General features: G+C 35.6%; 2 protein-coding genes across 3 annotated transcripts; one reads left to right on the forward strand and one right to left on the reverse strand.

Moving 5' to 3' along the window:
- The first annotated feature begins 821 nt into the window (after positions 1-821).
- cisd2 (CDGSH iron sulfur domain 2) lies at positions 822-5,314 on the forward strand. The gene is made up of 3 exons (XM_028459515.1): positions 822-1,082; positions 4,621-4,835; positions 4,921-5,314. The coding sequence occupies exons 1-3, from the start codon at positions 980-982 to the stop codon at positions 5,008-5,010; spliced, it is 408 nt and encodes a 135-aa protein (XP_028315316.1). The 5' UTR covers positions 822-979; the 3' UTR covers positions 5,011-5,314.
- A 909-nt stretch (positions 5,315-6,223) lies between these two features.
- si:dkey-162b23.4 (sodium/hydrogen exchanger 9B2) lies at positions 6,224-18,275 on the reverse strand. Of its 2 annotated transcripts, none has more exons than XM_028459490.1 (13): positions 18,021-18,275; positions 14,825-15,117; positions 13,012-13,213; positions 12,766-12,936; positions 11,667-11,809; positions 11,417-11,544; positions 10,915-11,090; positions 10,707-10,813; positions 9,645-9,794; positions 9,404-9,512; positions 8,130-8,266; positions 7,856-8,039; positions 6,224-7,563 (listed from the first exon to the last, which is right to left on the reverse strand). In XM_028459490.1, the coding sequence occupies exons 2-13, from the start codon at positions 14,984-14,986 to the stop codon at positions 7,502-7,504; spliced, it is 1,731 nt and encodes a 576-aa protein (XP_028315291.1). In that variant the 5' UTR covers positions 14,987-15,117; positions 18,021-18,275; the 3' UTR covers positions 6,224-7,501. The 2 variants fall into 2 exon arrangements, with proteins under 2 accessions (XP_028315291.1, XP_028315302.1); XM_028459501.1 differs by lacking the exon at positions 18,021-18,275 and adding an exon at positions 17,820-18,013.
- Between the last annotated feature and the right edge of the window lie 475 nt (positions 18,276-18,750).

An 18,750-nucleotide genomic window follows, 5' to 3' on the forward strand; every position in this document is an offset into this window, starting at 1 on the left:
TTTTTCCAATTACAAATACATCAAAAAAAAAAAATTCCAATTACAAATACATCAAAATTATTTTTGTATCCTCAGAAAATAAATTAAAATTATGTTCTCAATTAGTAAAGTTCAATTACAATTGATCACAATTACTGAGCCTGAAATAAACAACCTAATAAAAGTTAACCTTCTCTTGTGTTAGCTTTTTGTTAACGGGTCTTAAATTAGCTATAAAATACACTATAAAAACAAAGGTATGTCATTTAATTGCTTTCCTATTTATTGGTTACCTTCCTAATAAATGCAAATATAGGTTTTAATATTTTTTCAATTTATTTGAAATGATAAAATGTGGGAAAGCTTGATATGAAACATATTTTAATAATTGATAAATACACGTGTAGAAATGTACATAGAACTGTAACATGGTCCCCCAGTTTTGCATTAAATTATAATCGTCAATTTTTATAGAATTTAAATGGCAATTAGAAAGTCAGTTATATGAACTCAATTACAATTTAATTATGATTAAGACAGCAACATATTTTCAATTATAATTACGCCATAATTGTAATTAAATATCAATTACGTGATTACAATTATAATTGACCCCAACAATGAAGGACGTACAGCTCTGGTTTGTTGAGAAACTGTCAAGAAGCCGTTGTGACATCTATGGTTGTGAGCGTTAAAGCCCACATGATGGCGGTAGTGTAACCAACACGGATGCAAACTGCAAGAAAAGCCCAGAGAAGAAGAAGAAGAAGAAGAAGAAGAAGAAGAAGAATTATTCTGTCCAATCAGAATCCACCAACTCTTACGCCCCTCGTGGATATTCACAGAAGTATTTGCGCTCGTTTATCTACGTCCTTCTACTGGATGTGCAGGAGTTTACGCACCGGTGAGAGAGGGACCTGAGGAAAAAGCGCGATGACATAAACGAACCCCAGGAACTCTTTAGGTCCAATTCAAAACCTGTCCAACTCATCGTTTCAACATGGTTTTAGAAAGCGTTTCAAAGATAATTAAAGTCCAGCTTCCAGCGTATCTCAAGAGACTTCCGCTTCCGGAGACAATCGGTGGCTTCGCGAGGTTAACAGGTAATTATTAGCAGCTGTGCACGTTTTACTAACACTAAACTTTAACTACATGCACTGTCGAAGTGACGTTAAAGTGCACGTAGACTTCCTAGATGATGTGTTTGTCGTAGAGTTGTAAGTTCACATTGTTATGAACAACAATCAACCACAACATTATGACCACCTACCGAAATGAAATTATAACCCCCTTTCATTTAAAATTAAAAATAGTGGTGGGCGTTAGTGCGACAAACCTGCAAATGTACACTTGATTAGAAGTGTTGGATGTGCACTGACCTTTATTATTATTATTTAGTAATTCTGTCATATATATATAAATAATAATTTTAGAAAAACAGGGATGTTCCAATATAGCGTTTTCACTTAATATAGCTACCTTTAGAACTGACTAATACTATCAATACGAGTCATTCATACTATTGTGGAATATTTGAAAAGTGATATTACTCAAAAGGAGAACAATACAGTCAGCAACAGCAGGTTTAATAAAATGTGACCCATTTATTATAAACCAATGGGTCACATATTTTAACCTTAAACGTAAGTATATTCTACAATGGAATAAAATTATTTAGAATACTGTGAAAAGTAACCCCAGTAAATCCAATAAAAAAAACCCAAAATTAAGTGCAAAACAGTCACTAGTTTAGGTTAAACATAAGTGTGTTCTACAATTGAAAAGAATAAATAAAATAATGAAAAAGAAGCCTGTTTTTCTTAAGGTCATGGCTATCAATAGACTGCCAGTCTATCCGTACGCAGCGCCCCTCACTGGCCAGTTTAGATCACGTGATAGGTGCAACACGTGACTTAAAGTTCCGTCAGTTTTATTTTAGCTCATATTTATTGTTAGCACCCTGCTAATCCTTTTATTTTAACCCTAACCCCGGAAATACCTTACAATGTTTATTTTTTCTTATATGTATTTTTAAAGGTGGAATTTGCAGTGTAAAATATATTAAAATGAAAAAATATATATGACAAAAGTGGGATTTGAACCCACGGCAGCAGAAGGAAGAATCGTTGAGTGCACACGGTGAAAACAGGCACATTACGCTTATGTAAACAAGGTCTGGAAAACGTACCAATAGATTCTTCCTTTTTGTTATTTGGACCAAATTTAATGGAGCTGTTTATTCTGTGCACAGACACAGTTGTTTTATTTCTAGTGATTCTCTGACCCATTGTGCTCGTTATTCTGTTTGATTTCTCCTACTGTTGCATATACTAAGAAAAGTTCATACTGTATTCTACTTGGCTATTCTGCTCTTCAGGTAATTACAGGATTTTAACTAAATATGTCTGCAAAACATTAACATGAACTATTTACAAAACTTAGTTTACATTTTAAATAGTTTTTTTTTTTTTTTTTGCTTTTTAGTATTTGTGGTTGAGATTACAAGATTCTACTTCTACATTCCCAGAACTTTTAGAAGTCAATCCTTTTTAAAAATATTTCTTTTTTTTTTTCCTGATCCAAATAATACAAAATGTTTTTACAATTATAGTAATTTCTAACAAATGCATCTCTCTGAGTTACTTTTGGATAAAGCTCTCCATACCAGATTTTATTTTGTTTTCTTATTTCAATAATCTGAAAAACATACATTTATTTAATTTCTAACAAAGTTAAGATAAGTAAAGTATAACACAAATACATCAAAGTGATAATAAAACTACATCTATGTAATACATTGGTTGCTTGAACGTCATCCGGCAAGGACTTTCAGAAAGTTTCTGATGCTAAAAATAGTTGAGAAAAGTCCAAAAGATAAGCAGCATGTCCTGCATTACTGACATTCTTACACGGTGACCATCACTGGACTGTTTAACGGTGTCATCTTAAACACCAACTAAAGATTTTTTATTATTTTTGTTTATTTGTAGAGTCTGAGATGTTGTTTTTTCACCAGATGTTCCTTGGAATGCAAAACCTTTCTGTGAAGTTTTAATCTAAAAAAAGAAAAGAAAAAAATGTTTACATTTAAATGTTACATTTGTTAACAATTATAAATGTCCAGTTGGGCAAAAGTGTTTTTGGAATTACCACAGGTGCTTTGAACAGAGCCACATAAGTAATGTAACAGTTGAAGTGGACTATATTATATAAAAAAATAAATATATAAACAAACAGTGGGGTCAGTTTTTCACTTTCCATGCACACTGTGGTGTGAGATGACTCCCACTGATCCAGTTTAGTAAAAACAGACCTTTTAGTGTTCCTCCCACTGGGATATGACCAGCAGCTACTGGGTTTTCTGTTGCACTAATGCAAACACAAAAATCTGTGGGTAACTTAACGTTTCATGAGGCATTTTCTTACTCAATGTGTCTATGGTTTGTCTAAAGTATATCAATACCTGTATAAGTATCGATAATAAACCAATGTATCCGGATACAATACTCTTCCCCCAATGCACTGTGCTTTTTATGAAATAACATGTTTAATTTTTCCATCTTTTAGCAGCCCAGTCCGTTATATAGGCCTGTACAAACATTATTTAATCTATAAGTGGGGTCAAGTTAGGGCTGCACGATTATGGCCTAAATGATAATCACAATTATTTTGATCAATATTGTAATTACGATTATAATCACAATTGTTTATGATGTTAGGAAAAAGAAATCTGTGTTTCTATGACACTACTTTTAAACAATGTGTCCAGTTTACAGTGCAAAATGAAGCTTTAATTAAGTAATTTAAAAATATTAACCCAATAATGTAAAATGTACCAAAGGCTAATGGATACATCATTATTACAGAGTGCAGAGCTCGTATTTTAAATGTAAATATTGCCGACCATCAGGTTCATTTAATCGTGGCCACCAAAATCATGATCACGATTAAAATGTGATTAAATATACACCCCTAGGTCAAGTAAAATGTCAGCGCTAATTAAATATATTTTTATATATTTTTAATTGATTTATTCTCTGAAGCTTTGATATTAATTTATACAATTGCAATGCTTTAATTTTAGTGAGGTTAGTTCACATTTATAGCCATAAATACAATGCTACTAATAATTAGCATAATTGTTTCAGTTTTCTCATTTTTGCTCTTTGGCTTCGGCCAAGAATTTTCATTTCGGTGCATCCCTACTTATCAGTTTGTTTTTGCACAACTATTATTATACTTATTAATGACTTATTCTTATTAATTCTTATACACTTAATGGTAGTCTCGCAGTCCGAACAGGATTAGGATTAACGTTAACCCTAACATATTAAGATCGTAATTCATATACAACAACTTCCTTACTTACTACTAATAAGTAATAATTCTGAGGTTATTGAGGGAAAACTCTTATTTAATGGCATACTGGTTGTATAATAAGACCATGCAGAATAAGGCATTAATAAGTACTTAATAATGTCTGATTATGTTACTAATTTGCATGCTAATAAGCAATGGTTAATAGGTGTTCCCTAAACTTAAGCGTTACCGAAAATGTTAGTATCGTGACAACCCTAATAGTGTCATACAGAGCAGGTTTACTTGTTCCACTTTTTAAAAGAGTGTAATGTCTGTTTGCAGTGTCGGAGTGGCTGCGTCTGCTGCCTCTGCTCGGCATCTTGGCGTTGCTAGGCTACCTGACCATTCGACCATTTCTGCCTAAGAAGAAGAAGCAGAGAGACTGCTTGATCAACCTGAAGATCCAGAAAGAAAACCCGAAAGTTGTGAACGAGATAGACATTGAAGACTTGAAGAGCACAAATGTGTGTTACTGTCGCTGCTGGCGCTCCAAAACAGTAAGTCACCTGTATTGTTTAGAATCATTTAAGGAAGTGTTTTTTTCTGGAACTTTCTGATGAACGAGTTGTTTTTCCGTCTTAGTTTCCCGTTTGTGACAAGTCGCACTTAAAGCACAATGAGCTGACTGGAGACAACGTGGGGCCGCTCATACTGAAAAAGAAGATCCTATAACTGAGCACTGATTGGAGAGTAGCTATAAACCGCTTAGTCTTATCTGTGTTTCATATTTACCTGAAAGTCCAACTCGTTTAACTGTTGGGAAAACTGTATTCTTTTGGTTCTTTAGTTTGTAACGGTCTAAATGTGTGATACAATCCTAAATCAGGTTTGCATCAATCGTTTTAAATGATGGGACCACTTAGAAGAGACGACTGGCATGATAGATGTTATCAATCTGGAACTTTTCTTACAGTAAATTGATTGTAAAACACTCCACTTTCATTCTGTATGTCATTAAAAGTCTGTTCTGTGCTGATTTTGTTCAATTTAATTGTCTGTCATGTGTACAGAAGTCCATTCATTTATAATAGAATCTTATTTTGCTTTCAAACATTTAAATCTGTTAGGATCTTATTTACTTAAGGTAATTATTTTTGTCATGGTATCGAAGCTCAAATTATTTTTAGCTGACTATTGATATGTTTGTTTACAGTGGCTTTTGATGATTTTCAATTTTAAGACCATGGCTAATCTTTTGTAAGATAATGACTTTAATTTAACAGAAGGTTGTTTCTTTGTATAACCGTTCCATTTTATTTAAAGGGACAATTGCTTTATAGCTTTAAGGGAAACATAGAATGACAAAATACAGAGCGTATTTAGATTTTATTTATTTTTGGGTCAGTTTAACCTTGATTTTATGCGATCAGTCCATGTCTACATACATGTTAACTAGAGCTCTTAACCGTATAAAAGGAGAGGAAATTGATTTCTTTTTGTTACAGTTTTAGACAACTTGCACCATTTTTATTTATTTTTTTAAAAATTGGAGAAAATTATTGCACTTGTAAGCCCAGCACCACCACAAACAAGTGTGTGGTTATAAAATGAGAATCCAATTGTCTGCGTTTTACTTTTTGAAGTAAAAATCTAATATTGAAGCATTTAAATCCTTTACCACACACATGATGTGGATGTAAATGATCAAAGAAAGTCCAAGCAAAGCAAATTTTATCAACTAATCCTTTGATATGGTGCCAAGACCCCAAAATGTCATTTATTTCTATTGTTGTACTCACACTCATGTACTTTATTATTGCTAAAATAGTCTAACCCACTGACTGAACCAGTGTTTAGTGTTTAGAGGCCTGCGTTGTAAGCAAAAAGTAACTAATTTTAGTGTTTCATAATTTATTGCTCTGTAAAAAAAAAAAAGACAAACTCAGTGGTTTGACTTCATCACAGACAGTTGCTAATACAGTCATACAAATTCAAAACAAGTAAAAATATATCAAATTCATTACACTTACAGTGGTTTTTTTTTTACATTTATAGGGAAAAAAGTACAGTTTCAATTCTACTTTCTTTCACAGTCATATTTAAAAAAGATCAAATATTTAAATATAAATATATGATTGTATGTTTACCCTGGCATTGAAGCTGAACTAGTGATAATAATGGCTAAGCTAACAGAGTCTAAGCACCAACATGTAGAAATCAAAGTAAATTCTTGACCCTGAGTTAAAGAGGACTATACAAATGCTCATTAAAACACACAACTAATACACAAACCGATCAATAAATAAAAAAAAATGCAGAAAATAGATCAATAAAATAGTCAAATGTAAAGCGTGTTGTGTAATCTAATACCAAAAATGTAATGCACCTAACAAAACACATTCTGATAGTTCTTCACTGAGGAAACTGCTTATGAGATACAGTATTACTGCCAGGATCATCTGAAACTAATAAAGCCTTTAGATCAGGGGTTCTCAACCTTGGGGTCACCAGTTGCCTTCAAGAAATTAAGAATATATATATATATATATATATATATTTAACAATTTGTGCCCATTTTTGCTTAATTTTACCATTTTTCTGCAACTATACCAAACTTGCCATATTTTTGCTCCTTTTAAAGCAGTTTTGCTTCATTACTTTGATTCCTGCCACTTCATCAATTTTCAGTGCTTTTACTGCACCTTTTTTCAACATTAAAAAGACATTTTCAAGCACTTTCCCTTTCCACAACTTTACTCACCTAATGTCACATATGTTGACCCATTATTGTCACTTTTAACATCTTTTCACCATATTTCATGCCTAATTTTTTGCCAATTTAACCACATTCACAATTTATTATGCCCATTAGTTGCCAGTTTAAACGAATTGTTCCAACACTGACACTTTGAAGACTTTTTCTGTTTTTAGCCACTCTAATTTGCAACTTTTAACCAATTTCTGTGGTTTTTAAAATCCCATTTCATCACTTTTGCCTCAAATTTTGGTCCCAATTTAGTGATTTTATGGACGGGCCCCAAAAAGTTCTCCCCTTTATTCTCCTTTACAGATGACCCTGTCTCCACATGACTGTTCTTCAATGTTCATGTCTGTGTTCAACCACCTTCAGGTACAGTGGGGGTCCCTGGTCTCTGGCATCTTTATATTGGGGGTCGTAGGCTGAAAAGATTGAAAACCACTGCTTTAGATGAGGGTGATGATGTCAGAGAGTACTCTCATATGTGACAGGTGTTTCACTCTCATCTTCTCCTCCTGCTGCAGTGCCTGGGGTAGAGTAAGAACATAAAGAACACATGTATGAAAACGATGTCAAACACATTGTTGGATCAATGTGTTGTATTCATTAATGTGTGAAGGTAAGCTAAAGACATTCAAATCCCTCTCTAGGCTCTACGTGGACACAGTCATCACAAAGGCAAATCTAGGAAAAGTGCTCCAGGGTCAGTTTATCTGCTACACGAGCTGCACTAGGTGTGGAGCCGAGTATAAGTGACGAGTGTTGGTAGTTTAATACCTACCTAAGAAAAAAGCTGATAATTGGGTTTCACTTGCTCACCACAGGCTGAGTTCTTAGGTTTCTGTAGCAGGCGAGGTCCTGACAGCCCTATGATGAGAGCACCCACGGGGGCCGTGAGAAGAATGGAGAGCACGGCCACGGTCAGCACGTCCATGCCGTACTTCTGCAGCTGCTTGTCATCCTTTGTCCTGGCCATGTCTAATGCTGTGGAGCCTATGGCTGCCTGAGGAAGACCAGCAGATCAAAAATATTTGTGGAACGACTGCCTGACAGATAACAGATGACACGATAAACAGATTTCAAACCAACTCACCTGTACTGTAGCTTTGGGCATCCATGCAAGTGCTATGAATATCTTTTCCTTGATGTTAAAGCCTGCACACAACACGCAGACGAAGGTGAACAGCACTCTAATCAGCAGAGCGATGAGGACGGAGGCGATTCCCAGACCTGGAGGGACAAAAAGATGCCATATTAACAGTGATATCGCACTGCTTTGTAGAGCCAGGTATATTTAAAACGCACAATTATTCCAGTCATTGTATTTCTGATCAAATAAGAAAAACAATTAAGACTTTACACTCAGGATGGTAATCCTCACACAAAAAAAGGCTTATTTAGTATTAAATTAAAGCTCAGAATTATCTTTAAGGTAGAAATCTTGACTATAATTGATGAACTTTGTCAAACTTTCTCACTTCTATTTAAATACATTTCGATGTACTTGTAAAGCACATGGACTTGTGTGAGAAATGAGTTATACCAGTGTTTTTCAACCTTAGAGTCGTGACCCCATAAAATGCCTAAAATGTCTAGTAATAATAAAATATTAGAAATGACTGATTAAAATGATTGTTTTTTTTGTGTATTCAATTTTCATTATTTTGCATAGTTAAAAAAAAAAAAAATCAAGGATTCAAATTTGTCGTTATGTGCGTGAACATGTGCAGAAGGACATAACATCCCCAAGTCCCCCACTAAGCCCTTAAAAAATACATAAAGGAATAATAATACTATGAAAGAATAAAAACAGAAAAACACCAGTAATAATAGAATATACACAAAATAATAATACAAAGATACAACGATATACAAAACAAATAGTGACAATAATATCACAGAAATAGATATAGAGTGCAGGAAGAGGCAGAAAGAACTTCAATAATTACTATTTTTCAAATTAAAACACCACATACATTATTTAACAACTGTATTCTAAACTTTCACTTTCTCAAATATAAATCTAGTTCAAATAAAAAGCAGTATAAAAATATCTGAGCTAATGCATTTTGTCACTTTGTATTTTTAACACAGGATAACAAACATGATCAAAAACTATTTTAGAAAGAAAGTCTCTGGGGTCAACAACAATTTCTGATATAAAAATGAGGTCACGACAAGAAAAAAGGACATTTTTCAGCCATGCTTTGAAATGTAGTTCCTATCAATTTCTTGACATTGTTATTGACAGACAGTAGTGAGCAATGTCTTACTCAAGTTGAGCAACCTCTGGCTATGTGACGGAGTTAATGTTGCACAATTAACCACATCACTGTGAGTGAGAAGTGTACGAGGGGGAAGTCTTACCCACTGTGTGTCCCTCCAACTCACAGACTCGGATTTCTGCTCCGATCAGTCCGAAGAGTAAAGGCTGGAAAATGTCCCACGCCCATCCCACCACTTCCTCTACGCGAACCTGCAGCAACACAACAAACACGTTCATATATTTAGTGATCAAAATCCACACAGTATGCAAAACATTTCCGAAACTCATCTCAAAGCCTAGAAAGAGGAAGCAGTGTGTGTGCAAAGTTATATATAGGACTACCTTGTCCGCCCCCCAGCCAAGGCCAGCTAGGAACGCTAACACCAGCGTGCAGAGGCCGCCGGAGCCTGGAAATCCTGCCACGCCACTGCCAAACACGGCAAACACCGACAGACCCAGTACCAGGAAGGAGCGCTTCAGCACAATGTATTTCTGGAGAAAACAAGCATCATAAGACATTATTGGGTAACACTTTACAATAAGGGTCCCTTAATTAATATTAGTTCATGTGTTATTAAGCATTAATTAACAGTTTAATGTCATTAATCAGTATATTACATGAATTACATAACATTAATTAGCACACCAGTTAATGCATTAATAAGCAGTTAATTCATGTTTACTGCACAGGGTTAATAAAACATTAATAAAAGTTACATTATGTATACTTAATATTAATTATTATATTAGTAAAACATAATTACAAATATGGTAATAAGTAAATACTCATGTCTATGTTTAAATAATGCTTATGCAGCACTTCTATACATTTATTATGGTTTTTTGTCAAGTTGCTAATGTTATGTAACATCTTACTTAATAAACACCCGAAGTAAATATTACTAGAGAAGTTATTATGTTTTACTAATAAATTAATTAATAATAAGTAATACATAGACAAGGATAATTACATTATGTAACTTTTATTAATACCTAAAGTTGTAATTAGCTCTGTGCAGCAAACATTAATTAACTGCTTAGTAATGCAGAAACGAATATGTAAATTAATGTTAGGTAATACATTATAATTATTTATAACATCTTTTTATATGTGTTTGTTTATATGTTTTTATGGACCACTAGTCTGGAAAAAAGCTATCTATCCATCTATATTATTATTAAACTAAATTAATGCTTTAACTAACATTAATTAAGGGACCTTTATTGTAAAGTATTACCCATTATTGCAATAATAAACCTCCTGGTACATAAAATAGCTCTGATTCAATGCATGAGTGACACAAAACGTGAGAAATTACATCACTTTTAAAGCTAGAATGTATTGACTGTTCTTTGTCGTGGAAGCTACAAGGTTTAAGAATGACAACTTCAAAATAAAAGTACCTGATCAGTACTTGGGAAGTACTGAATGAGGAAGCCGAGGACAATCCCAGCAACCATTCCTCCTGCTACTTCCAGGACTCCTCTGAGGAGGTTGTACCAAGTGGAACCTGAAATGATCACAATAGGTCAAAAGTCTAAAACCCTCAAAAAACAACACACATCGTCTTCAGACTCACTCATCATCCACACACACACGCACACACACAACCTGTGGCAAAGGCCATTCCTAAGCATGTGGTGAACCCTGTGATGGCAAGAATGTCATCAAAGCTGCCTGCAGCCATCAGCAGGGTTGGGATCCCCTGCTCCGTGCCAAAGCCATCTTTTTGAAGCCGCAGCATGGAGGGAACCACGACCGCAGGTGATACTGCACCCAGCACGAAGCTGTGTGGAGAGAAGTTTTTTCAGATTGGTACTCACTCTTACAAAAGCATCAAAGAAAAACAGTCTTTATTTATGAAATTATATTGTACTCTTTCTTCACTCTTCTCCATTATATTTAATCTTTTTTTAAAGGTCACAAGTGGAATAGTCTACTTCTTTTATTTACTTATTCGTGATACGTTAACTTTTGTCCAAACACACACAGCTTATCATTGAGCTATGAACTCTTTCTACAGTCCATACTTCAAACATAAGATTGCAGAATGCCTCATTATTTTTGGTAGGATTTTATGTTCCTGTTCACAGTTCTATAGTGTTGTATTTACCCAAGGATGAAGCCCCACACCCAGGGCAAGCCCAGGAGAAAGTGAGAGATCAGCGCTGCAGTGGAGGCCTCCACTATACAAGGCCCGCACGCCACACGCAAGCACACAGATTTTAGTTTCTTCAGGGCCTGACAATGGAAAACAGTTATCAATGACAAATGGAAATACATGTTTAAAGGTACTGATGGTAGAACACAAATCCATACTAAGCAGTTTATTATTTTCATTTTGTTTTTTAGTACAGCCATACCATGGGATCCAACCCCAGACCAGCTCGGGCCAGAATTACTGCAAGAGCAATGTTCCTGAGTGACGCGGACCATCTGTGGTCGATATAAACCCCGTCAGTTACTACTGGGATGTTCCTCAGTGTGAAGCCCATCAGCAGCATTCCTGCAGCACGGCAGAACAAAGTCGATCCTTACACTTGTTTTATTAAACAGTTTGTCAGAGCGGCAATATTAAACTAGACACAAAAAAAATAGACTATGTTGACTTGTAATTGTATTGATAGAAAACAATATTACATCTTGGTAAGGTTATTATCAGCCTTGAATAGATTCAGAGTTAGTAACTACTGCACAGGACTAACAGTTAAAGTGAAGAAGCTGACTGTATGACACACTATCATATGACAGCCAGATTCCACGGTGCAGCTTGACATTTTTCTCACCATAGAAGCAAAGATAAAACTAGTGTAAATCAGCTCCTCAACAACATTGTAGAGAGAAGAATAAAAATAATGCTTTGAACTCACAATATGCTCAGCTTTTACCTCTACAGGTTTTGCTAATCATCTTAAAGGTAAAAAAACAAACAAAAAAAAAAAAAAAACAGGTAAAGCTTCTTAAACACGCAAAATGGTATGCAATACATTGATTTTTTAAACTTGCTAGAACAAGTAAATCGTAACTGTAATTCAAGCACCAATATGTTTAAAAAAAAAAGTGGTACTTTTCAAAGAAGTTTAACTTTTGCTTCTACAACAGATTCTGACAAGTTCTTAAAAAGTAACCACATACATACATCTATAAAAGTGCCCAGTATGTTTTATCAAAATAAAAAGCAATCAACTTCTAAGCTAAAATGCGTTGAGGAGTGAGGTAGTTTAACAAGGTCTGATGTGTTTCACTGACACCTAGTGAGAGGGTGTTTACGTGCTATGCATACGTTAGTGCAATTAAATGTTTAAAAACATGATTAAAAAATTGATTTGGACATTTTTTTTGGATTGATATGATAATCGCAAGGTGAAATATCACAATATATTGCCAAATTTAATTTTTTCTTACACCCTTACACACAACTGTCAGCAGAAAAAATTAACACCGTTACATAATCGGCCATACCCAGAAGCGGTGGGAATGGTGGAAGTTTGGGCAGGCGGATGAGAGCCACCATTTTTCCACCAATGAGTGCACAGAGGAAAAGAATAGTGATGCCAAACAGGTTTCCTCCTGGAAGGCATTCATCCTCTGTGATGGACCAAACCACCCCAAAGAGCACAGCAGCCAGTAGAACTGAGAAAGAAAAATGACTATTACACTAAATCCTCCTTGAAACGAATGCTTTACAAAGGAAACTCATACACCCACCTTTGGTAACCAGCGAGGCGAGGAGGCCTCTTGGAGGACATGGGAAAAATCTGTGAAGCAAAGGGCAACAGACCTGCGGTGGGTCCGTGTTGGTGCCTGCATCCACTCCAGGGTTACGGGGAATAAAGTATGTCGTCTCCTCAGTTACATTTGGACTCGAGCAACGTCGTACTACCACCTGGATCTGATTCACACTAAGGTGCTGGAGAAAATGAAAGATGTGGAAAAGACACAGAATATGTCAGTGATCACATTTCTTAGTGGATTTAATGGCTTTTTACCCACTTTAGTTTATAGTTGTGGTGTTGCTTCTTAGAAATATCAGGAGATCATGTTCCTCAAAAGTGAGATAGATAAAGCTTAGCCAAACTATCGCAGCTCAGACAGTTTACAAGAAGCAATAAAAGTTACTTTAAAAACTGTCTTTTCTTACCACGTTCCTTTAACTTAGATTAGCAGCAAAGTAGGCTTTCAGAACACGTTTCATAGACAAGTTTTAACCAACAATTAGAAATTATGGAAAGATGCTCTGATTTTCAATCGTGTTTAATGTTTCAAAGATAAAAGTAAAAAGTGTGTCTTTAATAGTGAGGATGCAGGAGGCATGTCATCCGTAATCCATTTTTTCTTCCGTCGTTAACTCCTCCTACACCGTTTGCCCGATATTGACAAATAAGCTATCAAAAAATTCAGAGTTCCTGAGTTTAATGCTTGTATTTTTATCATTTTTAACTTATTACATTTTTTTCATTCCATTAAATTGGCCGTTGTAAGGATCCTGTCCGTGAAAGGATTTGGTAGTGACAGCTCGGCTAATAGTAATGCTAGGCTAACGCTAATGTTGGGATAATGTTGCTAAGCTAATGCAGTGCGATGCAGGCCAGCACCTGCATCCTCACTTGTATTTTCTTCAGGAAATGCAAATAATCTAGTTGTTTTTACTTTTGGGTTTTGTGAGATTTCATAGAGGAATAACAGAAATGAGGGTCAAATAAACATTTGAAATATGGTGTAACTACTACTAAACCACTCTATCAGTATGTTGACAGCAGAAGAATGCGTAAACATGCACCGCTGGGCAGGACTGAAAATATAAAGTTGTCCTTATAGTTGATTCCTATGGATATAACAATCTCCTTATAGTAGTGGTTAAACTATCTCACATACACAAGATTGATAAAAGATTACAATTATGAAAAAATTATCACTTAATGCCAGGGAGGTCCCGATACAACTTTTTCACTTTCAATATGATACAAATATTACAGCCTTGCATATCGGCCGATACCGATATGGATCTGATATGATATCAGCACAAAACATACATACTTTTATGACTTATTTTGTTGTGTGGAATGTTAGAACAGGCTTGATCAAGTGATGTTACTCAAACAGAGAACAATAGTCAGCAACAGTAGGTTACTTTGTTAAAGTGTGAACCACAGTCACCTATGGATAGAAGTGCTGGAACGGAAAATTTTATCAGAGTTTATATCTGTGATTTTAGATGCAGTCCGATAGAATCCAACATTCGTTTTCTGGCTGATATCGGACCGATATCAATATCAGGACACCTCTACTTAATGCAAAGTATATAAACGTATCAACTCAGAGAGGAGTGCATGAATCCTCAAAGCGTTACAAAAACAACTTGTATTACAAATGCAAAGATCCTTTTTTTTTCCCTGTCACAACCATTAAACAATTAAAACAAGGACAGTTTGGTAAAATATGCTATATATAATAACCTGCTTCCTAATACAATATATTTCTTCTTTTAAAATATTAACAATGTAACAATTAAAGACAGTACCTCTACATGATTTGGAGAAGCCAAAGGAATTCTGTCCAGCATCGGGCTGGGAACAGGACTGGGTGTAGGACTGGGAGCCGGACTTGGAACAGGGCTTGCAGCAGGACTGGGAGCTGTAGGACCTGGCTCAGACACCACAGGTTTCTCCATGGTGTCCTCCATGGCAGTTTATCAAAGCAGTTCTACTCAACTTGCTTTTCTTTCACTGCACATTAATTCGAGGGGTGGGGTTTTCCATCGAGGGGCAGTTCTTTCACTCCTGCTTCTCTGTGTCCAGCACTGATATCAGTCACCTGTTGAACATAGTTTTTTTAATGCAGTGAAAACAAACAATCTTCTACCGATTTCCACACACTACAGAGATGTTTCTTATCTGGCCCATAGTTATTGGCTGTTTGTGTTAACATAACATCTTTAATGGTTCCTTATTAGACTTTGGGAAGCAGGACTTTTTGTAGCCTGAACTCCAGGGTTGAATTAGCAAATAATTTGTGCAGTTTACACACTTAAATGCCCCATTACGATATTTATGTTTCACTATGTTTTTGCACATCTCCTTGTTGTGTCTGTACGCGATATTTGTTTATTTGCACCTCTGTCTTGTAAAAAATCTCATTACGGTAAAATTAAACCCCCTTATGGCTTTTTTTTCATCACACAGATTATTTTGTAGGTACAGGTAATGTTAGTTTTGCTTGATTGCGTTATCATTATGTACCTTTTAGAGCAGTTGTTGAAAATGTATTATTTAACACACCAGTATAGCTCGAGCAGTGGGCAAAATTAGCTCTTTAATTTAAATTAGAACAAAGCAAATGGTATTCAAGCTAGCAGGACAAAAGTCAGAAGACATTCAAGGGAAAACAAAACTTGAACATTCAAAAAATAATAGGAATGGAGTTGCATTACTTTAGGTCCATTACACTTTGAATTTCTTACATTTTCATAAACGATCTGGGCATTGAACCAATCATCTGGTCAATAATCTTCATTTGAAATGATCAAGGCTCTAACTCAATAGCTTCATATAGGTCAAGCTTGTTTGAATAATATTTTAAAAGTTGTATTTATTCACACAACTGTTTCTCAGGAAATCCACCTTGATCTCCTGACATGTTTTGACTGTCAACTGCCAATCATCATCAAAGGGGTCTGTGATCACTTTGATGTTTCCTTTGAAGTTTCCTTGACTTCCAGGTAATAAACATTTCAGGAGATCAAGGTAGATTTCCTGAGGTACAGTTGTTAATATATTATTCAAAAATAATCTTGCTGGAATTAGTTAAGCTTGTTTGAATATTAATGAGCTAAAGTTCCTAAAAGAACCTATACTGATGCTTACGAATGGGTAAATTAGACCAAACAAAACCTACTACAATGTTTTGACAGCTGCGAATGGTAACAGACGGTGGTTAATCCAATTGGCGTAGCCCACACTAATCAATGCTTACAGCTCAACCATATGGTCCATCTAGCTAACCGTGGCTCAAGTAGGTTACTGAGGATGACTGGCTACAAGTAGGTTAGCACTAACAAGCAACAACACGCAGTAAACCATGTCATCAAACGTGGTGGGCAAGTGTTTGACTTGAGGTTTGATTTATACCCCTATAATAATAATATACAGATCTGTTTTATATCACTAGTAAAATTATATCCATATAATATTATAACAGTAGCATAAAGCTGTAAATCTGCAACAATAAACTTCAATCTAGCAATAATGTTGCAGCACAAATTAACGTGGAAATATATTAGAATATACACATGAATAAGTGCAATCAACACACCACTAGGCAGTAAGTTAGTAATAATGTTTAATTACCAACGCGGCTTCAGCCAAGAAAACATCAAAGCAATCAGCAGATGCCTCTGACAAAGACTGGCAGTTGATAGTCAAAACATGTCAGGAAATCAAAGTGGATTTCATAAGGAACAGTCGTCTGAATAAATGAAGTATCTATTGACTCACCCACGGGTCCTTCCTTCCGCTAACGTGAGTTCAAATCCCACTTTTGTCATATATATATATATATATATATATATATATTATTTTTTTTTTTTCATTTTAACATATATAACATGGCAAATTCAACCTTTAAAAACACATACGAATAAAAAAATCATTTTAGGGTATTTTCTGGCTAAGGGTTAAAAAATACATATACGAAGAAAAAAAAAAAACATTTTAGGGTATTTCCTGGGTTAGGGCTAAAATAAAAGTTTGGCTAAACATAAATATGAGGTCAAATAAAACTGACGGAACTATCACGTCACCTAAACTGGCCAATGAGGAACACTCCGTATTAATAGACTAACGAGTTTTCATACGTTTCCGTATGAATAGCTACGATCATAAATGAAACCTTAACATATTATTGAAAAAAATAAATACAAAAATAATTTTGCTGGAACAGTATTAGGTTTGCCTGAACAATTGCAGACACTTTATATTAACTTGAACCTTTTTGGGATTTAGTAAAAAAAACATTATTAAGTAATATATTGAAATTGCAATAGTAGCATTTCTCTCTCCGAAAAAGAAACAAAATCCAAGGCACATTTTTCTGGGTAATTTTAGTGACATTAATAACAGAGTGGTGCTTCCCTGGTTGCCTGGCTACAGTGTAGGTATGGGCTCTGAACAGTCAGTAAAATCGCTCATTCTTTCACGTGGTTTTGTTTGTATACATTTGTAGGTTTCCGCTCGCGCCGCGCATTAAAACGAAACGCACCGGTATTAAAAAGACCTTTTTTTTTTGTTTTTTTTAAAAGTTACACACGTGTACATGTTTGCATTCTACATTTACCTCAATTATACGCAAACCAACTGTACATGTCACTCCATTATTCAAAGCGTACAATTCAAACACCGGAGATTAGGCTAACATAACAGGTAGCATTTAGGTGACACGAACAGTACTGACTGCCTTGTGCCGTCACGTGTTTAATTAATTTAATAATTTAATTCGAACACGTGGGGTTTTTTTTATACCTCAAACATCGCTGGGTATCAACTCCTGTCCGATATTGGAAGCATCCACAGTAGCTAGCTACTCGTGCGTTTCCTGTCTGCAGCCGTCACAGCTTCCTCTCCGGGCTACTGTTAGCATCACCTAGCTCAGGATAGCCCCATAAAGTAGTGTGCCGCACGGCTGTTTCTCCCCCGTATGTGACGTTAGAAAGAGCGGCTCACCTCATGCTGCTGGCCCTCCTTGAGGCTCGTTCTCCGTCACTGCCTGTGAAACAAGCGCCAGCTGGGAATGAGTGGGATTAGTGACGGCCAAAGGGAGCGTGTTGGAATCACATGGTGCTTTCCTTCTGGGAGGGAAGCCTCCAGTACCAGCCTTTAGTGGGAAACCATTTAATCATCTCTGTTATCGTGTTTTATCATTGAAGCAGACTGTTTGATGGTTAAAAACACACAGCTGCGCGTCGCTCCCACATTTTATTCCCCAGCTGCAGTCAAAGCAAGTAGGCAATGTTTACTTCATTCAAGCCACTTATCTACATATTTATTGCTTTATACAACCGGAGCCAAATTATTAATGACATAAAACGACAAAAATACAGGAAACGAAAACAAAATGAGAGAAAAAATATAGGAAATGTAAACAAAAATACATAAAATGACATAGGATATGAGAATGAAATAAGAAAAAATATAGGAAATGATCACAAAACCCATCCATTTTCAGACCCACTTTAACCTATTTTATGATTTCTGCCCATCTCTAGCTCACATTGGGCGTTAGGCGGGGTACACCCTGGACAGGGTGCCAGTCCATCGCAGAGCAACATACAGACAAACAACCACTCACACTCACGGGCACTTCAGAGACTCCAATCAACCTAACAGTCATGTTTTTGGATAGCAGGAGGAAACCCATACAGCACAAGGAGAACATGCAAACTCCACACAGAAA

This window comes from Gouania willdenowi, chromosome 1 (assembly GCF_900634775.1).
Source record: "Gouania willdenowi chromosome 1, fGouWil2.1, whole genome shotgun sequence".
In the NCBI taxonomy this organism is placed as follows: Eukaryota; Metazoa; Chordata; class Actinopteri; order Blenniiformes; family Gobiesocidae; genus Gouania; species Gouania willdenowi.